General features: G+C 38.4%; 1 protein-coding gene across 1 annotated transcript in view; it reads right to left on the bottom strand.

Annotated features, from left to right (window-relative positions):
* Positions 1-604: 604 nt before the first annotated feature.
* TCERG1L (transcription elongation regulator 1 like) overlaps positions 605-21585 on the bottom strand; it is a 247187-nt gene continuing 226206 nt past the window's right edge. The window contains exons 11-13 of the mRNA XM_006136638.4: positions 15984-16073; positions 9982-10100; positions 605-5456 (exon numbers count right to left, since the gene is read on the bottom strand). Of these exons, the coding sequence (XP_006136700.2) occupies positions 5300-5456; positions 9982-10100; positions 15984-16073 (366 nt within the window). The 3' untranslated portion in view covers positions 605-5299. The remainder of the gene's footprint in view (positions 5457-9981; positions 10101-15983; positions 16074-21585) is intronic.

The following is a 21585-nucleotide window of genomic DNA, read 5'->3' as shown; positions in this document are numbered from 1 at the left end:
CATATATACAAGGTTGGCAGTAGGATATCAATCCTAACTGTTCAAAAGGGAGATCAGGATTCAAATCCAGATGAGCAAACGTGCCTATACACTGAGCTATGATCAAGGGAATAAATTACTTCTGATAGATGGTCTTCCAAAATATAAAGACCTAAATAATACACCAAGATTCTGAATCAAACCCAGAAAACCTTTCTGACCAGTAGCATAGGAGCTGGAAGACTTAAGGTTTTTTCCTCAAAGACCAATGGCAAGCAATGTCTCCAATACACACCTCATTAAAGACCAAAGAACCCAGTGGCTTTTCATTCCCATGGAAAATGTGGTCCAATTTGAACTGCATCCACACTTCACCTGGCAGCTACACATAAATGGGGATGGATATAAGCCTATTTGTTACTAGAGAAATGGACTTCTAACCTATGTAACATCTCATTAATTGCTGACCCAAACAATTTCATCCTAGCAGTATCTCTGACATTCACTTTTATCACTTGAAGAACTTTAAAGACTAACAAGATGGTTTAATAGGTGATGAGCTTTTGTGGGCCAGACCTACTTCCTTAGATCATATTTTGGAAGAGAATAGCTATATTCCCTCCCTCCCTTCCTCCCCCTCACCCCACCTTCAGTTCTAAATCTGATTTGTCAGTTTAATAATGTGTTCACTTTTTTCATTGTATTCCTTTGGTATATATGGTCATGCTCAATTCTCTTCCAGAATATGATCAGAGGAAGTAGGTCTGGCCCACGAAAGCTCATCACCTATTAAACCATCTTGTTAGTATTTAAAGTGCTATATAGTTTTTCCTTTTGTTTTAGCAAGATCAGACTAACACGGCTACCTCTCTATTACTTTTTATCACTTGAAGCATTCAATTGGACTACCAATGTCTTGGGCATCTAACATTGTTGGTTTTAACCCATTCAGAAGAATAATATGGAAAATAAACATGGCATTCCACTATCCATCAGCTTGAATTTTATCTTTATTACAGTCTTCTTTTAAATATTGTGTACATGCATACACAAGACTGATGCTTTCAGTAGTATCCTAATATATATTCATTTTTAGCTCTGTTTCATTTTGTTCTCCTGAATTTTTGAGAGTTGGCTTTGTGCATTTCTTGAGAAGAATTCTGATACTGGTAAATCTTTTGTGGTTTGTTTGTGTAGGAAAGCATAGAAAGAAATACAACACACTCCTTTGACAAAGCCAATGTATACTTTTGGAACTCTTGTCTATAAGATCAAGATATAGGGAGAGCAGATGTCTTCTTTAAATAATTCAGATTAGGTTTAGGAGCATCATGACAAGGTGACAGAAAGTAAGTAGCTATATATGATTTTGGATAAGAATATGTCAATATGTATAATCTTAGAGGGAACTCTCAAGGTACATACCCTCTGTTACATGTTTTACTACTACTACCTAGTATGCTAAATTCTGTTGTAATAGGACACATTCTGGTCAGTTAAATCTGGACCAACTACAGTATTTTTGGTGGAGCTTTTCTAGATTTAGAATGGCAAAACAGAACAGAATTTGCCCTTTAGATTATTATTGTTCAAAGTATTATTAAAATTAAAGTTTTAGATCACCATTTAGGGTCCTCACTGTGTATACTATGCATGAGTTAGCACAATGGTATTTTATTAAGGTTTTTCAACAATGCAAGGGATTAATTAAAAACATCAAGACATTTGATTAGGTTTAAAGGTAAAGTCATTCTTCTTATTTGAAGAGACAAATATATTTAAAATGTAAAGCAACACAAGGCAAACACTAGAAAGAGTGGCTTTCTCTCATGGAGAGAGACTTAGGATGTGCCTAAACTACAGAGCTTTTTCGAAAAAATTGGCCTTTTTTTAAAAAAAACTTTCCCTGCATCTAGACTGCTGCCGTGTTCTTTCAAAATTAAATAGAAAGAACACGGCATTTTTTTTTACCACAGTAAACCTCATTTTACGAGGAAGAGCGCCTTTCTTGAAAGTGCTCTTTCGAAAAAAAGGCATTTTTGAATGCAAACAGGGCTTTTTCAAAAGAAAGCATCCAGACTGCCTAGGTGCTCTCTTTCGAAAAAGCAGCTCACTTTTTTGAAAGAAGTGGTTGCAGTCTAGACGCTCTCTTTCAAAAGAGGCTTTTTCTAAAGATTCTTTTGAAAAACCCTCTTTTGAAAGGGGCTTGTAGTCTAGACATAGCCTTAAAGAGTTTAACATGTCTTCCATTCATTTAACCTAGAAGAACTTCCTTCTTTTGAAAAAAAACCATTAACTTTTAGTGGTCTGCATTCAACAGTCATGCCATATTTACAGAAGTGTCTAAACAAGGTACGTCACACCTGTCAAAAAAGGTATGTCACACATATCTCTGAGCTACAATAATTAGACACATAGTGGAGTTCTCGTCATGACATCCAGATAACCATCAAAGCAAATTTTGTAGAGTGCAGAATGTCATATAATACCCAAACTACATGTGTATATCCATTGGTCATTTACTATAGTTGGCCACACAAAAGCTTCCCCCTGTCCTTCTTAACTCTAGCACGCTTCATCGAGAAGTATCAGTCTGTCATTTTAATGCATACAAAATGCACATAAAAATTAGAGCTGTCTGATTTTTGTGAGCTATTTTTTTCATGAAAAAAGGGCAGATTCAATTGAAACAATTCATTAATTACGATTGATTCTGGCAAATTGTCAAGTTTTTAAAAAAATGTTGACACAGCACTTTTCTGCCTTTCAAAAATGTTTCACAGTTTCCTCCCAGAAAGATACTGTATTTCAGAACTTCACTGAAACATTTCAAGAAACTGCAAAACCTCAAAACCAAAATATTTTGGGTTTTTTTGTTGAGCTAAAAAATTTTTTCCCAAGTTTTCAGTTTTGTCATATAACTGAAAAATTAGTTATTTACTTTATATAAAATGATAGCATTTATTCAATACAGTGATACTATTGAAACTACATGGTTCCATTTCCAATATGAATTTTGTTGTTTCTTCTTGCCTTAATTAAAATAAATTGAAATTTTGCCATTAAATGGACATAAGATTAGGTGCTTGCTACATTGTTATGCTAGTCTCTAATATATTACCAGATATATTACTGTAATCGAACAAGATGAAATTTTAACTAATGAACAAAGATTATATATATATATATAAATTAAGAAGCAGAACAAAAGACATTAACATGTTTGGTTTAAAAGATGGTCACTTGAAGTGCTATACAATACACACTTCATTTTAATTCTACAAAGAAGTATAGAAGTATTCAACTAGAAGATGCTTCAGTAAATAATCTAATTCAGTCACCTGTACCCAAGGAAACACTTAGGATGCAACTACACTGCTCGCTTACTTCAAAATAAGGTATTCTGGAATAGTTATTCCAAAATAGCTTATTTCAAAATAGCATGTCTTCACTGCAGGGAAGCCTCAAAATTAGCCTGAGGCCAACTTCCCTAATGTAGACGTGCTATCATGATTTAAAGCCCCAGGAGGCACTGGGGAGGAATAACTTAGAATGACCCTTGTGAGGGGCTATTTTGAAATAGCAGCACTGGAGCAGCTACACACACCTTATTTCAAAATAGCTATTTCGGAATAGGCGTTATTCCTCGTAAAATGAGTTTTATAGATTTCGGAATAAGCAGTCCATTATTTTGAAATTATTTCAAACTAACAGAATGGCTGTGTAGATACTCGCATTGTTATTTCAAAATAATGCTAGTTACTTGAAATAATAGTGCAGTGTAGACGCACCTTAAATAATTACTACGCTAATCCTGACAGGTTTGACTATTCTGTTCTTAAAAACCTCTAATCATGGGGATTCTATAACTTCCCTGAGTTATTTGTGCCTGTGCTTAAATACCCTTACTATTAGCAAATTTTTCCTAGTGTCTAATCTAAACCTCCCTTGCTAGAATTTAACCCCATTTTTCATTTTGAATTCTTTGGGGAATCATTATTTAAATTTAATAAGAGGATTTTCTTTTCTTTTATTATTGTCTTAATTTGTAAGTAATATTTGAGATACACCTATGGAAAACATAACTTTATTTGGAGGAAATTTGCAAACTTCAAGCAGAAAACAGAAAATCTGCAGAGCATCGAGACTACTCCAAAGTATTTACAGAAATAAGCTCAGAAACAGCACAGGATATGGAAAGAAGACAGAGGACAGTTTATTCCTCAGCTGGTATAAGTTGGGATAGTTCTATTGACTTCAGTGGAGTTATATTGATTTATATTAGAAAACATATGTAATTTATTGTCATTGTGGGATCTATTTTGTCCTTAATGCTCTCATTACTCCAAATGACATTAGTAAAAATTTACATATAAATCAAGGGCAATAGCAATGTGTCCTTCATACATTTACTAGCACTCCAAGCAAATACTCTTAATGCTAATACTAGAGATTCAGAAATTAAAATTAATTGCCTTAAAATATTTATTAATTAAAAACATTAAAATATTTGTACAAAGATGATGAGAAAATTCTCATGCAAAATCTTCAAATACAATAAAAATAAGTAGATAGTAATATGGTAATTTTACTTAAATTATAGCTTCTTTATAGTAACTTTTATGGGGAAGAGTTGCTGTAATCTGTGTGCCTTAAAGCACTAGTCAGAGTAATTCCAAAGCTATATTTAAAAGTTATAATTTTTTCTATGGAACTTATGCCAAGATTTTCACACTTTTCACTATGATTAACATTTAATACCCTATTACTACTACTCAGAAAACTGGACATAGACATATGAACACTGAGTGATAAATTCCTCAATATCACTGTACTTCTAAACAATTTATGTTAATGCATAAAGTTGCCAAAAATAGATTTCGATAATTCCCTTAAATGATGAACATATCTTGAGATTGTAATGGATGACATCTGTTTTCTGCTTAATTACAAATCTGCACTGAATTTATAATTTGTGTATATTACAAGTAATTTGCATAAGTAAAACAATTAAGGGATTGACATATCATGGCAATTAGAAATGCATCAAACTCTGAATGTTGTACAAAAGAGAGCTTCAATATGAAACATTAATTCTCTGAGAACTAAATATCCTACAGGTTGCTGCAGAGCAACCTGAACAAATTCAACTTGTGTTCACTGAACTTCAGTATGAAAAAGTATTTCTTGGGGATATCTGGTTCTTCTTTTAGTTGTTGGAATTTGAATCAGAAAAAGACAAAAAATGCTGTTTCTTCATTTCATTATCTATGGCAGTCACAGTATTGACTTGTGTGTTTATTGCAGATTTCAAAAATTCTTATCTCATTTTCCTTAGCCTTATTCTGTTTTCTTTGTCCCTCTTTTTAAGAATAAGAATGAACTGGTTGAAAAAGTGCTCTTGGTCTTTTTTCTTCTGAACAAGTCGAAACCGCTGATCTCTGCCATATTTCTCTGCAAACTCTTTAAATGTTGTTCTGCAGAAAAAAAATGAATACATGAGCAAAGGATCATTAAAAGCTTTGCCTTTTTCAATGTATTATTAAATTCTTTACTCCTTAGTTTTATATCTGACTTTTCATATTGGTCGTAAAAGCACCAAGATTGTTCCTCTTGAACTGTGCCCAAATTTAGTAGTGTCCCATGCTGCATATAACTCGCACCATGCAAGGGCAGTGCTGGCTCAAGTAGCCCCAAATCCCAGTCCCACTCCCCTGCACAGCTTCTGCATCGCTTCTTGGCCCGGGTGGCCCAATCCTTTGCCTTGATCTGCCTACCGACCCCAGAGTCCCAATCCACCAGCCCCTCCTCCGCCTCCTGGCTATTGCAGCCCAAACCCTCAGCTTTCTCATCCCTGCTCCTCCTCCTCACCCTGGCAGTTGAATCCACCAGCCCCATGCTCTGCCTCCCAGTACTGGAAGTTGAATACCCTACTTCCCCCATCCCTGCTCTAATCACTTCCTGGTCTTGGTGGCCCAAACCCTCAATCCCCTGATCCTCTGCTTCACCTCCTAGGGTTGCCAGGTGTCCAGTTTTGAACTGGACAGTCCAGCATTTGAGCTTTCTGTTCGGGAAACAAATTGAGAAAATATAAATGAGAAAATATAAATGTCCGGTATTTTCTAAATAAGATGTAATGTAGATTGTGATATAATGTCAAGTGTGTCCGGTATTTTTGTTGAAACCATCTGGCAACCCTACCACCTCCTAGCCCTAGTGGCCAAATCCCTCAAGCCCTCATTCTGCCCCCCACTCCAGTGGCAAAATCCCCCAGCTCTCCACCCCCTGCTCTGATCACTCAGCCAGTTTTAGTGGCCACAGTCCCCTAGGCCTCTCCTCCACAAACTAGCATCTGCAACCCCAATCTCCCTCTGCTCTGCTTCCTGGCCCACAGCTCTGGTGGGCTACACCACACCCTATTCTGCCTGGTTTACCACCAGCCTCCCTGCCTGTTCCTGCACCCACAGTCCTGAGCACAGACACCCCCTGCAGAGTTGCTGCCCTTGACAGAGGATGGGGGACAGTGTTCCCTCTAAACTGAGCATCAGCACAACTTCACAGGTAATTAATCAGACCCAATCCTGTCAGTGAGCTCCATGCAGGGATCCCCAAGCCTCTGACTGAACAGGGCTGATTAATCACCTGTGAATCTGTGCTGCTGCTCAGCTTAGAGGGAACACTGATGAGGAGACTAGGTACTCAGGCTGTGCAGGGCACCAGACGTCATAAGTTTAGCCCTATTCCTGAAACTATTTATCAAGAGCATCAGTGGGACCACTGTGAGTCAAGAGGCAATGCTAAAGTCAAAATCACCTTTGCTTCTTGATCCACTTGGCCTGCCTGCACTAATCATTATTCTCATCTTTGTATAGTGTACATTTATTGATTTTGAAAAGCTTGCTGAGTAATTAGTTTATCCTGGTGATGTAGAATAATGGACATAATAGCTGCCGAAATGTGTTCATTTAGTAATACTGCTGGTTGATGAGCATCATTTTTACAAAGGCATTCTCAGATTTTCCATAATTATTCAAAGTCATAGTAGAAAACACTACTCTGTGTAATCAATTGGAAAACATTTTCTCAGTAATACATGGTAAATGATACCTAAAAAAACCACTTTGATTTATCTCTTCTAATAAGTCACAGGAAAATTGCATAAGGGCTATATGATCATGCCCGGTATTTACAAATGTGATTGCTATATTTGGGTATGTCTAGACTACATGGCTCCATCAACGGCGCTATGTAAACTAGTTTACCCGGCATAGGCAAAGAAGCAAGGATTTAAATAATCCCCACTTCATTAAGATAAACGTGGCCACCATGCTGTGCCAATGAAAAGCTGATCCGGCACAGCGTAGCAGTCTAGACGTGGATCTGTCGGTTAGGGAAGCCTTTGCTGACCAATCCCTTATGCCTCATGAAATGAGGTTTATAGGATCGGTCGGCAAAGGCTTCCCCAGCTGACAGATCCGCATCTAGACTGCCACACTGTGCTGGACCAGCTGATCGTTGGCAGAGCACAGTGGCCATGTTTATTTTAATGAAGCAGCGATTATTTAAATCCTTGCTTCTTTGCCTATGCTAGGTAAACTAGTTTACATGGCTCCGTTGATGGAGCCATGTAGTCTAGACATGCCCTATGAGAGTAAAGATGCTGGCTTATGTTTGTACTCAGATATCATGGTGCTGAGCATGGGAAGTACTTGGGTAAATAAGCATTTGGCTAAACATAGTCATATGATATGCCAGTAAGTTTCTCTTCAGAAATCACCAATAGCAAAGTCAGGAATTATGTTTAATTAATTATCTTCTATCAGTATATTTTAGAAATGTGCATCTGTCTATCTGTTCAAGAACTACTAAATGATAAGAGCTGGGACCACCAAATTTATTATGCAGCTTCCTCTTATGTTAACCTAAAGTAAGGTCAGGGTTTGGTGGTGACAAGACAGAGGGATGTGCCTGGAACTGGATTGTTTCTCGTGGAATTGAAAAGGGAAGGGTCTGGTACTATACTATGGAATGACCACAGGAAATAGAAAGGCCCAGCCTAAAGCCTCTGGCTGGCAGCACCCACCACCCTGGTCTGTCCCAGGGAGCAGCTGCTGGCCACTGGGTGGCCCTGCAGCCTCCCCCACCCCTGGTCTGGCTCTTAGACTAAGCCGGCAGCCAGGATACGTGGTTCTACCAGGTCTTTTAATACAACATAATAAAAATATTGGCATCCTGACTCACTCAAAGGTCATTAATAAGTTACTGTTTCCTGGATGTCCAATTTGATATTTCCCTTAGAATCCAAGGTTGTTGTTGTTTTTAAGGTTACTCTCAAATGATTTTGAAAAGTTATGGAAAAATACAGATGTAATGGGAATAGTGGAGAAAAGTAATAATAATATGTAGGAGCTGATAAAAAGCATGTTCTGTGAACTGGAGATGGACCCAAAAGCAGTACTGAGATTGCTCTGCAGGTCTGCCATTAACTTGTGTGATCTTGCACAAATTCATTTATCTGCTCAGTGCCTCAGTTTCCCCATATGTACAATTTGGATTGTACTTACACTACTTTGAAGTGCTGTATGATCTTCAGCTAACTGTTACTAAACAAAATAATCTAATCTTCATACAAGTTTCATTGAAATAAATTCTGGATTTTTGTCTTAACATCCAAGTACTTCATAGATACACAGTTGCAAACTTATATACATGAAATTGTAGACCGTTATGACCTTTAGATCCAGAACCTAACTCCAAAGTACAGGGGGATTTATATCTAAAGATAGTTTGGGATCATCTCTAGAATGAATTTTGGGAATTCTGGAGATTGGTTTGCTGTGTGCTTCTCTGAATTTACTGTGGCAATACTTGTGGCTGCTTACTTTTGCATTCCATTAGATTTATTTTTCAACATTGGGCTGGCTTGCTGACTGCTTCTTTATTTTAATTACTGTCCATTCCCATATGAATGTTTGATGATTTGTCATTAACTACGTGTTGTTATATAGTACGCAGATTTGTAATGGTCAACTTGGAAATTACTTGTTCTTTATTTGATAATACTAGAGACTGATCCAGGATTATTTAAAAGGTGAGAATATTACTAAAGTCTGGGTATTCCAGCTGAATTGGGCAAACCCAGAAAGTGCAAAATCCTCTGTACTCTTGTAGGCCATGAATATTACAAGTACACACAGAATGATTTTATTCTTGAAAATAAAAACACAATTGCTTGAGCCAATTATTAGCTATTAGATTGGCCTGGAGTATTCTTAGTTCCGCTGTCAAAAAGATACTTTTAATTATTACTTCAATACAATTTGATTAAATGTTGTTCATTTCTTGATATGTGGACACACAGTGCCACAAAATTATCTTCCATTTTAGTAAAAGAACTATAATTTCATCTTTATTTTAATGATTTACCAGAGTCATAAACAAAAAAGAGAAAATGTATATATCTGCATAATTTACCTTAAAAAAGCAATATCATAAGAATGTAATTTCTTAGATACAATTCTTGACCCTAAATATCTTTGGAAACACAAGCAATAGCTACTTAAAATGTCATTGACACATACAGGCATGGCATTAATCATAATTCTTTAAAAAGTGTAATTTATTTTTTGTCAAAAACCACACAAATAGAAAATACTTTGTAATTTTGCATTAAAGACACTTGTATGCTTGTTATTTTTATCACACTTTTTATATACTTTCCAGTTCCAGGAATGTCACACGATACTGCAAACTATTATTGAGGAAGAAAGCATACAATGACATTAATTTTTAGTGCAACAGTAAAACAGGATAATTTAATTTTATCCTACCCAAAGATCTCCATTTGTAATGTCAGATTTTTTTCTACAAAACTTGACTTGGAAGTTTTACTGGATGTCAAGGAGAACAATCATAACCTAATGTACATGGTTTCTTCTCCATTTTTTGTTTTGATTAATAAGAGACAACAAATATCAATTGCTTCACAAAATAGCTCCATACCTTGGTGACAGTTTGGATTCCTCCAGAAGTTTTTTAAATTCTTCTTTGGCTAGCAATAATTTATTTTTCTTTTCCTTGTACTCATCTCTTATTCTGGTCTTGACAAACTGCTCAAATATCTTTTTTTAAAAGAAACAAATGTAGAAGGATTTATTAACAAGCACATTGTGGTATACATGGTAAATCAAAGGGTTACAGGCAGCCTTTGAGTACTGCAGTGCTTTAGCTACATAATAGGTTGGAGATGTCAATTTTGGCCGTTGTTTCTAGATCCTAACACAAAGTTCAATCTTAATCAGAACTTCGGGTACGTCTACACTACAGCGCTAGTTCGAACTAACTTAGTTCGAATTAGTTAATTCGAACTAAGCTAGTTCGAACTAACGCATCTAGAACTAAAAACTAGTTCGAACTAGCGTTTTGCTAGTTCGAACTAGCAAGTCCACATTGAGTGGACTCTGAACAGGGCTTAAGGATGGCCGGAAGCAGTGCCGGCAGGGCATAAAAGGAGGACTTAGAGCATGGAGATGCTGTCTCAGGCTAGCCGAGGGCTGCGCTTAAAGGGTCCCGACCCCCACCCCGGACACACAGTTCTAAGGGGTGCCCCGCTTGCAAAGAAGTTCTGGCTTGGAGTACCCGGAGTACCCACACTGGGCACATCACACCACTCGGCCATCAGCCCGGCTGCACTTGCCGCAGGCTGCCATCTGGGGAGACGGGGCAATCGGGGGGCTGCAGGAGAGCTTCCACCCCCAGAAGCCCACAGAGCCAGCCCAGTCCTCCCCATCGGGGGCTCATACCCCATTCCTCCCTCACCTCCTTCCACTTACCCTTCCCTAGCCCCCCCTTCTTATTGATGTACAAAATAAAGATAACGTTTCTTCCAACATTGACTCTGTCTTTATTGAACAAAACTGGGGGAGACTGGGAAAAGGAGGTGGGAGAGGGGAAGAGAAAGGCTGGGAGAGGGGAGGGCAACTAACATGATCAGGGGTTGGGAACAGGTCCCAGATGAAGAGAGGCTACAGAGACTGGGACTGTTCAGCTTAGAAAAGAGGAGACGGAGGGGGACAGGATAGAGGTCTCTAAAAGCAGGGGTTGGGTGGAGAGGGTGCATTCAGAAAAGTTCTTCCTGAGTTCCCATAAAGAAGGACTAGAGGACACCAAAGGAAAGGAATGGGTATCAGGCTTCAAACTAGTAAGAGAAAGTTGTTGTTCTTCCCAAAGCAAATAGTTAACCTGCGGAACTCCTTGCTGCAGGAGGCTGTGAAGGCTACAACTAGAACATAGTTTAAAGGGAAGTGAGATCAAGTCATGGAGGTTGGGTCCATGGAGTGGTATTAGCCAGGGGGTAGGAGTGGTGTCCCTGCCCAAAGTTTGTGGAAGGGCTGGAGAGGGATGGCACGAGACAAATGGCTTGGTCACTGTCTTCGGTCCATCCCCTCCAGGGTTTCTAGGGTTGGCCGCTGTCAGCAGACAGGCTACTGTGCTAGATGGACCTTTGGTCTGACCCAGGATGGCCATTGTAAGCTCAGGGCTCAGTGTCGGGGGTCTCAGTGGACCCCCTTGATTTTCATGCACACCTGCTCCTGGGTGGCCAGGCTGGCAGCTCTCCTGCCCTAGACGGCCACTTTCCTGTGCCTAGTGCGGAGATCGTGGACGAGGTCCACGATGTCCGCACTAGCCCAGGAAGGTGCCCACCTCTTGCGGTCCAGGGCAAGCTCCCGGGAGCCGCCAGCCTGGTCCCGGCAAGAGGGGGTGGGCTGGGGGGCATCGGGTGGGTGGCTCTGTGCCGTGCCAGGTGCAGGGTCTGCTAGCTGGGTGCTGGCAGGCTTGCACCTGGCACGGGCACCGTAGCCAGCCCGTGCCCCTTTAAGGGGTCCGGGGCCGGGAGGGGGGCATAGAGTTTCCCTGGTGTTGGCCAGAGTGGCCACCAGGGAAACCTGGGGAGGGCTAGCCTCCCACTAGTTCGAACTAAAGGGCTACACAGCCCTTAGTTCGAACTAGCTAGTTCGAACTAGGCGTTAGTCCTCGTAAAATGAGGTTTTAACTAGTTCGAACTAAGCGCTCCGCTAGCTCGATTCAAATTCGAACTAGCGGAGCGCTAGTGTAGCACCTATTAAACTTAGTTCGAACTAACGTCCGTTAGTTCGAACTAACTTTGTAGTGTAGACATACCCTCTTTGTCATACATGTAGATTCCTCATCATGCTCACAGCTAAACATTCATAAGATCCACATTATATTTATTTGGTTTGAAATATGCATCTTGCCTGAACTCCCAACTGTGAAACTGTCTCTGATGCTCAGATAGCAATTTCATGGAAGTTACATAAAGGAAGATTGAATGGTCCTTCACCTCGGCTGGATTCCATGAGATACACTGTACCTATGTATATGAAGCCAATAATGTCTATGTGAAATCAGGCACCTACATACTGTAATAAATCTCTCAAGATGCCAATCTGCTTCTTTAAGCATCTAAATATCTATGTGAATTTTCCTACCAAAGAAAAAGCTACATAGGCACAGAATAGAAATTAATACTTTGCTTACGAATAATTTACAATTGTTTAACACTCCAATGGTGGAACAAAAGCAGCTGTTTGTCAAAAGGCTCTTAGTTCTCTTTATCTGCCAATTTCTTGTTTGCACTGTAAAAAGTACACAAACACCCTCTGGGTACTAGGGACTTTTCATTCACTCATGAATGATGCATATATGCAAATCTACATTTCATGCAAGATAGAGTGAAAAATCATTCAGTTTATTTTATGAAACTGATACACAGTAACATGGATTTTTACCTGATGCACAGTTAAGGGAAGAAATGCTTCTGGTAAAGTTTACACTCAAAAGGCGGATAAAGTAAGTGGGATCAGTAAAAAAAGTAAAAAAAGCAAGTAAAAAAAGTAAACAAGTAAAAAAAGCAGATGAAATTATTGCAAGTGTTCTTACAAGTTGGGTAAGTAAATATGTGATAGAAACAAATGAAACATAAAATCAGTTGATGTTGCCATTACTAGTGCTATCACCATGCATTCACCTTCAGTATTGGTAAAGTCATTATCATTTAGTTCTATTCATTGAAATAGTGCTTGGCTAGCAATCATAATTGTTTTCTAGAAGTATTGGCGTATGAAAGAGCTTGTCAGAGAATATATAGTTCGCCTCTTGGGGTTCCAATAGAAGGAATTCTCATTATACTGCTTACACAGTGATTATTTTTGTCCAAAGCTCAACTAAATAAAGGAAAAATACAATAAATAATGTGTTCGATCGCTCCTTTCTCCCTTTATCTACAGAGAATTCCAATTAATAAGCAGTCTCTTTGTTAGTATTACAGAAAAGGAGTCCCAAAATGACAACACTTGATAATCTTAATAAAAATTAATAGATCACTTCATTTTCTAATACAATATCTCCTTCACATATCACTATTTCTTGCCATAGTCTATTTCACTGGAGTCTAATGTGTGATGCCATTTTCTACTGGGTGGTAAAAACCCCTTGGGAAATATTGCTAAGTAAACAGAGCAAACATGTAGTATTACATAAAAGATCATTGCATTCCCCAAACAGCACCGAGAAAACTACACACAAACATTAAAAAAAACAACCACAACAACAACCACAGTTTGCATCATGATCAAATTAATACAAGAGAAAGATCAAATCAGGGTTCATGCTCTTTCTGTTTGTGGGTGCAATTAACCTACACTTTTCAAGCTTCCTGTTTGTCTGAGACCAAAAGATGGAAGCAGCATCAATTATTGATTGTATAAAAAGCCATCACCTAGGTATGAATCCTATATTTAATTTTTGATGTGGTCTTCAAAAAACTCACCACAGAGTCCACAAAACATGAATTAATTCAGATAACTCCAAAACTGCATGGGCATGCATCCCTTCATGCCAAAACTTACTGATTTACAGCACAGGTTATTTTTTTCCCTCCAACCCCCCAATCCTGATAGTTTTACTTGAAATAAGGCCTTGGAATCTGCATCAGTACAGGCAAATTTTTTGATGAATCTGATAACAAAAGGGTGATTATTTCTTTTACCAATTTTAGCTATATTGAAACGAATATATAATGATTCATTACGTCAGTCATTTAATATTATCCAAGGCCACCCTCTTTTTCAGGAATAAAAGAGAATAATAGATAAATAAGTGTAATTGCTTCCAGTCTGTGGTCACACTATTTAAGTATCTATAATTTCAGTATGCAGATGCCACCTACTAAATATGTTAGACCCATGGCACCTGGCTCACAGTTCAATATGTCTACCCAGCAAATCATCTAAATTAGAAACCTCTATTTTGATTAATCTTTACTTACTGTGAACTATTTTCGTAACAGTTCTCAAAAAATGCATGGATTAATTTTTAGCATATGCACATTTAAAAATAGTTCCAGACTGTCTCATTTCTTTGCTGGCTCAGAAAATCCAGGGTACTCTCTCTTTACCTTCTCCATACTTTTTACACAGTATCTAATTATATTCCACTTCTACATTGATTTTAAGCTTGAATTATTTTGTCTCAGTAGCAGCATTAGCATGACTTTGATCTTCTCTATATAGTTATACTCCTTTTTGTAATATAGTTATGATTGTATCTATATAGTCTTTTGTTCTTCACAATGATTTTCCTTCAGTATTTAATATATCCCATAAATGAGGCTCATGTCAGCAAGACTTCAAGCTAACGCCTATAAATGAATTTCTCATGTGTATCACACATGCACTTGATAAAAAGAAAGAAGCAATAAGATTGAGCAATGTCTACATTGTGTCCTTGTTGAATCACTGAAGGAAATACAAAGCCTGCTTGCTATGTATCACTGTCTTCTTGGTCCATTACTAAGCTTCTATTCTAAATATTTCTCTCATTTTCATAATCAAATTTTATAAAACGTATAAAGAAAAATAAAATTTGGAAAGGGTTTACATGGAAAGGGTATGTTAATATATTTTTAATATTAAGGACAGAAGAGTATTACTGTATGTGTTTCCTTAAGGAACTTTCCTTTTGTACTCTGCATCACAGGCAACTGTTCCTCCACTTTCAAGGCCTCACCTATAGAGCCCCACAAAGTTCAGTCCTCTTCATCATCCCATTCAATAACTATATGAAGTCATTTAGGGGAACTGTGGAGACAATATATGGGTGGAAGCATGAACAAGGACAAGGACAAGACCTGATTCTATATCTCTTTTATATCTAAAGTTAACATAACCATTCCCCGGGTTCTTGAAGCTCCTGAATGATGAGAGCTGATTGAGAAAGAAACTGGTTGAGAGAGAAACTCGAGGTGACAGAAATAATAAGATGGAAGCATTTTGATGAATGGAACTTCTTCATAACATTCTTATTATATAGGGCATTTGCCCTCAAAAGTTTGTTAGGCTGGTTGGGCTTTGAAGTCTTTTTGAACCATCAGTGGTACTGGATACCCAAATAACCATGATCACAATAAAATCCACTTCTATTCACAGCTTGTCAGAAACCTGTGTTCATCCTATTGGACACAGACCAACACATTATGATACCATTCATCCATTAACTTCAGGGTTGACTACTGGAATGTATATCAATGAAAAAAAAAACAAGTACCCTGAAAAAGTTTTAGCGGATACAAAGAACATCATTTCATCTGCTAAAGTAACACAAATCATTATAGAAATAGCCCCTTGATGTCCTCCCTCCCTGATTTTCAGAGCTGTTTGGGGGGTTGGCCCTGACAGCTGTGTTCTATGGGTTGCCCAACATAGAGACTTGTGAAATCAGGTGATAGGAATTTCACAAGAGCGGCACCTAGACTCAATCTCATTTCACAAATATTAAAAAAAAAATCCTTAACTGTAGTTAACATTTTAAATCCTACTTTCTAGAGAAGAAGAGAGGAAGGAAGGTTACGATTACAATGGTAAGTATCACCAATAAGATACTCGATAGACTGATAACATACATTATTAATTCTCTTTTGAACTCACCTGTTTACGTTCCTCAGAGTTTAGCAGAAGGTAACGTGGATCAAATACTATTTTATGTAATTCTTTTTCCCATGTAGAAAATGCTGAGACCTGAAGAAATACATGAATGCATCTGCTTTAGACAACATCACTAGGGTCTTGTAATAAAGAAGTGTTCCAAGCCACAGAACTATCTTTAATACACGCGTGGGCAATAAGGGGTGTCCTGAATTGTGTTGCTTCCTGCAGCTCCCATTGGTAAGGAATGGCAATCCATGATAAATGAGAGCTGCGTGCAGCTATACCTGCAGATGTGCAGGTAAATAAAGTGCCAGTAGCCTGTCGGGGCTAATGCTGGCAAACTGCATCCAGCCTGCAGGATGCTAATTTCCCATCCCTGATTTAATGGCATAGAGTCTCCTGACAAAATATTCACACAAATGTGACTGGGATAGGATGTTTCTAGGAGGATACAAAATGAAGAACCAAAGTGAAGGGAAAAACTGGATGAAGAAAACTAACCTGAAAGTGAGGGTGCCATTTGAGAAACTTATCGACTCAAACAACAGAAAAGGAAAACAAGAGAGCACTGTGATACAAGGCTTCTTTGAACTAGTGTGGGAAAATATTGTACCCGAAGGAAGCAAACACATAAATAAGGAAAATTATAATTTTTCAATCCGTTGGGTTAAATTGATTTCTGACTCTCACCATACATTATTTTGTAGTTCTACTTATTATATCTCTATTTAGCCACCTCCTTTTATCTCCATTTATCCTTTTATCTTTATTTACCTATAAAATGACCATCTGTCTACTGATTTCTACTAACAATTGTCTAGTCTTCAACTGCATTTTTTTCTGGAAGTTTCAGTCTTATGTGAAAATGTTTATTACTTGTAATCTGACTATTGATTTCTACTAACAATTTTTATGATCATTTTCCACTTGATTTGATATATCTGCCACAGGTTTTTTGAACCCTGCAGTATATATTTACTTTAATCTTGCTTTTCTGTTTTTCTGCTTCCTTAAATATAGCCTTTAATTGTACTTTTTCTAGAAGCATCTGTCTGTTTATGTGATAACATTTATAACCATAAATGCCTAAACAGAAACAAAAACAAACCTACAAAAGAAAATGTCTTGTGGACAAAGTGTGGGAAAATCACAGCTAATGCTGGAAAACAGACAGATAGTTAATGAGCACTTTGAAAACACATTGGTAAAATTTATTGTGAATGAGTGGGAAAGGATGGTTGATTTCTAATCTGTGTGTGGAGAGACAATTTATCTGATTAGTGCCAGACTATCAATACTGATTGCTGAAGATAAGGTGTAACTAATAGATGGGACTATATAAGAAAAGGAAATTCCACAGACTTTCCCTCCTTCCCCCAATAAAATATTTCACTGAACATTTTTACAAAACAATGAATTAATGATGCATATGCTTTATTGGATTAAGATCTCATTAATTCTTTACATAATGGTAGTGAGAAGAGTCCTAAGCTTCATTTGCTAGCACTGTACCAATATAAAACAAACAGAGAACCATTGTCCTGGAAAGATAGCTCCCTCAACACTCCTTAAGAATACACTTCCTCTTTCCCCCCCATCAAGTCAAAATTCAATTCATTTAAAGCAATATATCTCAACACATTTACCCAAATAAAAAAGGGCTAAATTATGGCTGCTTATGTGAGCGTGCACTAAGGAAGGTTATAATAATTGAGCCTATAAATTTACCCTAATGATAAGTCTCAGAGGGGTAGCTATGTTACTCACTCTTTTTCTCCACTTGGCTGAGGAAGTAGTTACCCTAATTGTAAGTTCAACTTTGGGAGAAGTGGTTAAAGATTTAAAAAATGGCTACAATAGCCTTTACTAAAAATAATGGGGGAGGGAGGCCTGATGAGGTATGACTTAAACTTGAGGCCCATGGCAGGGAATAACAGACTGAACTCCCCATATGTCCCACAGAGCAGCGGACAGTGCTAGGCCAGCATTGCCCATAGTGCTCTAGGTTCCCACTGTCTGCCAGCTCCAGCCGTGCTGGCCCGGGGCGGAAGCTGCACTAGAAAATATTATGGAAATCTCTGAAAGTCATGGCATCTGAGATTTCCATGGCAAACTCTTATCCGAAATCATACTGCTTCCTTCTGCCACCCTTGATGAAGTATTCCAGAGGTTGTATCCTACATTTCTGTCACCACATTTCCTCACTAGCCCCCAAAACAACCATTTAACTCCAGATTATATTGCTTTTATATATAATATTCAACCAAACAATAGCCATTTCATTCCATCATGAAAGCTCAAGTCAATTCAAACAAATACATACACAAATCAATGTAATGGAAAGAAACACTCTAATGGGGAGCATCTGCCTTGTTTTTGTAAACCGTATACTCTTCACGGGAGGGATTGTGTCTCCATTTTTTGTTGGAACACATCGGCACTTTAGGTGATAAATAATAATAAATTGTAACAAAAAGACTTCCTGATGTTCTCAGAAACATCCCTGTGGTTGCTCGCTTGGAATGTGTTATTCTTTTAGGAAACCATCAGAGGACAGCATGCAAATGACTCTGCTTCTTTTGGTGCAGAATTATCCTTCCAGTGCCGCAGGCAGACTCATTTTGCGGCCATTAGCTCAATTATCAATCAAGAATTTTTCTTTGCAGACAAGCCCCTAATATCAGAAACATTATTAAATTAATAAGGCCAGTGGGGGGACAAAACATTAGATTTGAGGGTCTTCTATATTCTTATTCACCTTTGCTCAGAAGCTTTTATGATGTGACATTTTCAATATATGTGAGTTAAATCCCTAGCGTGGTTTCAAATCTTATATAATATCACTGTTAATTAATTAATTATACAAAATATCATCAGTAACATAAAATATTCTAATTAATGCTGGCACAAAATGAAATTTATTTTTGTATAACATGACTAGGGGCATAGGTCTGCAATGCCTTCCAATGAAAAGCTGCCTTTGATTTAACTTGGAGTTTTGCCTTTGTGCAGAATGCAGGATTGGGCCCTGGAGCTGACAAAATTAATTCTAAATAGGAGATAATAAAATTGGGAACTGATCTTTATATAGGATTAGTTGCCATACACCTACCAATTATGCTATTGTTTTACACAATAATAAATAAAATCATATAAATGAAAACAAAACTCATGTTTAACATTCTATTATTCACTCACACTCAGAAAATACATATTTTATATAAGTGTATCCCCTACACAACAATGTGGTATTTAAGCAAAATATTCTGTGCTAAACAGAAGTCGTGATTGGCACTTAAGCTTTGTATTCTTAAAAATGCCTGCAGCAGCCCTAGTGCTATTCAAAGAAATCATCTTTGAAAAAACAATGGCACTGCTGCAAAATGGCAAATGATATTTAAATAATCAGTATGAAATAAGAATAACAACTATACTTCTCTGCATTTCCTGAGGAAGTTATAGCCAACTGGGATTAATCATCAGCATGCCCTGGACAGTTAGTATTTAGTAAGTGCCTTGGGCTTCAGTCATTAAGCAATGTAGAATCAATATACATTTAAGTGATAACGGAAATGACAAATTTCTCATTGTTCTAACAAGTTAATCTGAATTTTATCAGTGTACAACATTTCAAAATGCTTTTCATATAACAACCCTGATACTTTTAAACTTTGACCATGACAGTTGAATACCTAAATCATTGCACATTTCTTGTGCTATGTTTAGTAATATTTGGAAATATTCTGCACACTTTTGGTCATAAAATAATGAAATCTTAATAAAATAAGTTTGATTTATGGGTAGTTTACTGCTAAACTACAGACACACCTATCTCTAATTCTGTCACCCCACCCCAGTTGTGGACTACAGATTAGAAACTACCCCTCCCCCTCCTATAGTATATATGATGGGAAAAGACATGTGCCACCATTTTGAAATGCTTTTTCTAAAAGTCACAGTTTCTCCCATAAGAAATATATTTGGGGGCTGTAGACTCCCTTTGATTCATGAGAGGTTAAAGGCACTGATTCTATAACACTTCAATATCTGAGTAGTCCCACTGAATACAGTATGTGCATTATTTGTTTGCAGAGTTGGGACATATATGTATAATGCTTGTTAATTCCAACAGGAATTGATATTGAATCCTCCTTCATTGTACTGAGGGAAGAGGAGACACTGGGGGGTCTAATTTTGTGGGTGAAATTTTATGGTCACAGTATTAGACAGATCTATAATTCAGATTGTGGTGATGATTATGAGACAGATATAACTGATTTATTCTACCTGTAATTTAAATGTACACTTTATTTACCTACTCAGAATGTTGATTGTACAACATTTAAAGGGCATGGATAAGTCCAAGCACTCCAATAACTGAAAAAAGGCATAATAATTGAAATTACTTGAATAGTGACTTTCCATTAATACTCACCAATAATCTCATACCCCACAACTGTAAACACTGGAGTCCAGATTCACAGGTCTGATTGAGGTGTACACCACACAAAATTGGAGATGGGGGAAAGATGTTTTTATGCCACCTTTGAATTCCCTAGAATTTCTGGTAAGCCTGATGCAATACAGGTTGCAGGCGTAAATAAATAGAGACATGCAAATCCATAGATATCCACTTTATAGCCTCTGGGTACGTCTACACTACAAAATTAATTTGAACTAACAGACGTTAGTTTGAATTAACTTTCATAGGTGCTACACTAGTGTTCCGCTAGTTCGAACTTAATTCGAACTAGCGGAGCGCTTAGTTCGAACTAGGTAAACCTCATTTAACGAGGACTAAGCGTAGTTCGAACTTACTAGTTCGAATTAAGGGCTGTGTAGCCCCTTAATTCAAACTAGTGGGAGGCTAGCCCTCCCCAGCTTTCCCTGGTGGCCACTCTGGGCACCACCAGGGAAACTCGTATGCCCCCCTCCCGGCCCCAGAGCCCTTAAAGGGGCAAGGGCTGGCTATGGTGCCCGTGCCAGGTGCAAGCCTGCCAACACCCAGCCGGCAGACCCTGAACCTGGCACGCCATGAGCCAGCCACCCGATGCCCCCCAGCCCTCCACCTCTTCCCGGGACCAGGCTGGCGGCTCTCGGGAGCCTGGCCAGGACCGCAAGTGGTGGGCACCTGCCTGGTCTAGTGCAGAAATCGTGGACCTCATCCACGAACTCTGCACTAGGCACAGGAAAGTGGCAGGAGAGCTGCCAGCCTGGCCACCCAGGAGCAGGTGTGCATAAAAATCAAGGTGGTCCACTGAGACCCCCAACACTGAGCCCTGAGCTTACAATGGCTGTACTGGGTCAGACCAAAGGTCCATCTAGCTCAGTAGCCTGTCTTCTGACAGCAGCCAACCCTAGGTACCCTAGAGGGGATGGACCAAAGACAGTGACCAAGCCATTTGTCTCGTGCCATCCATCTCCAGCCTTCCACAAACTTTGGGCAGGGACATCATTTCTACCCCCTGGCTAACAGCACTCCATGGACCCAACCTCCATGACTTTATCTCATGTCTCTTTAAACTCTGTTCTAGTTGTAGCCTTCACAGCCTCCTGCAGTAAGGAGTTCCACAGGTTGACTCTTTGCTTTGTGAAGAACAAC

Source organism: Pelodiscus sinensis, chromosome 8 (genome assembly GCF_049634645.1).
Source record: "Pelodiscus sinensis isolate JC-2024 chromosome 8, ASM4963464v1, whole genome shotgun sequence".
Classification (NCBI taxonomy): domain Eukaryota; kingdom Metazoa; phylum Chordata; order Testudines; family Trionychidae; genus Pelodiscus; species Pelodiscus sinensis.
The sequence above is the reverse complement of the archived record's forward strand: the minus strand, read 5'-3'. Positions and strand labels throughout refer to the sequence as shown.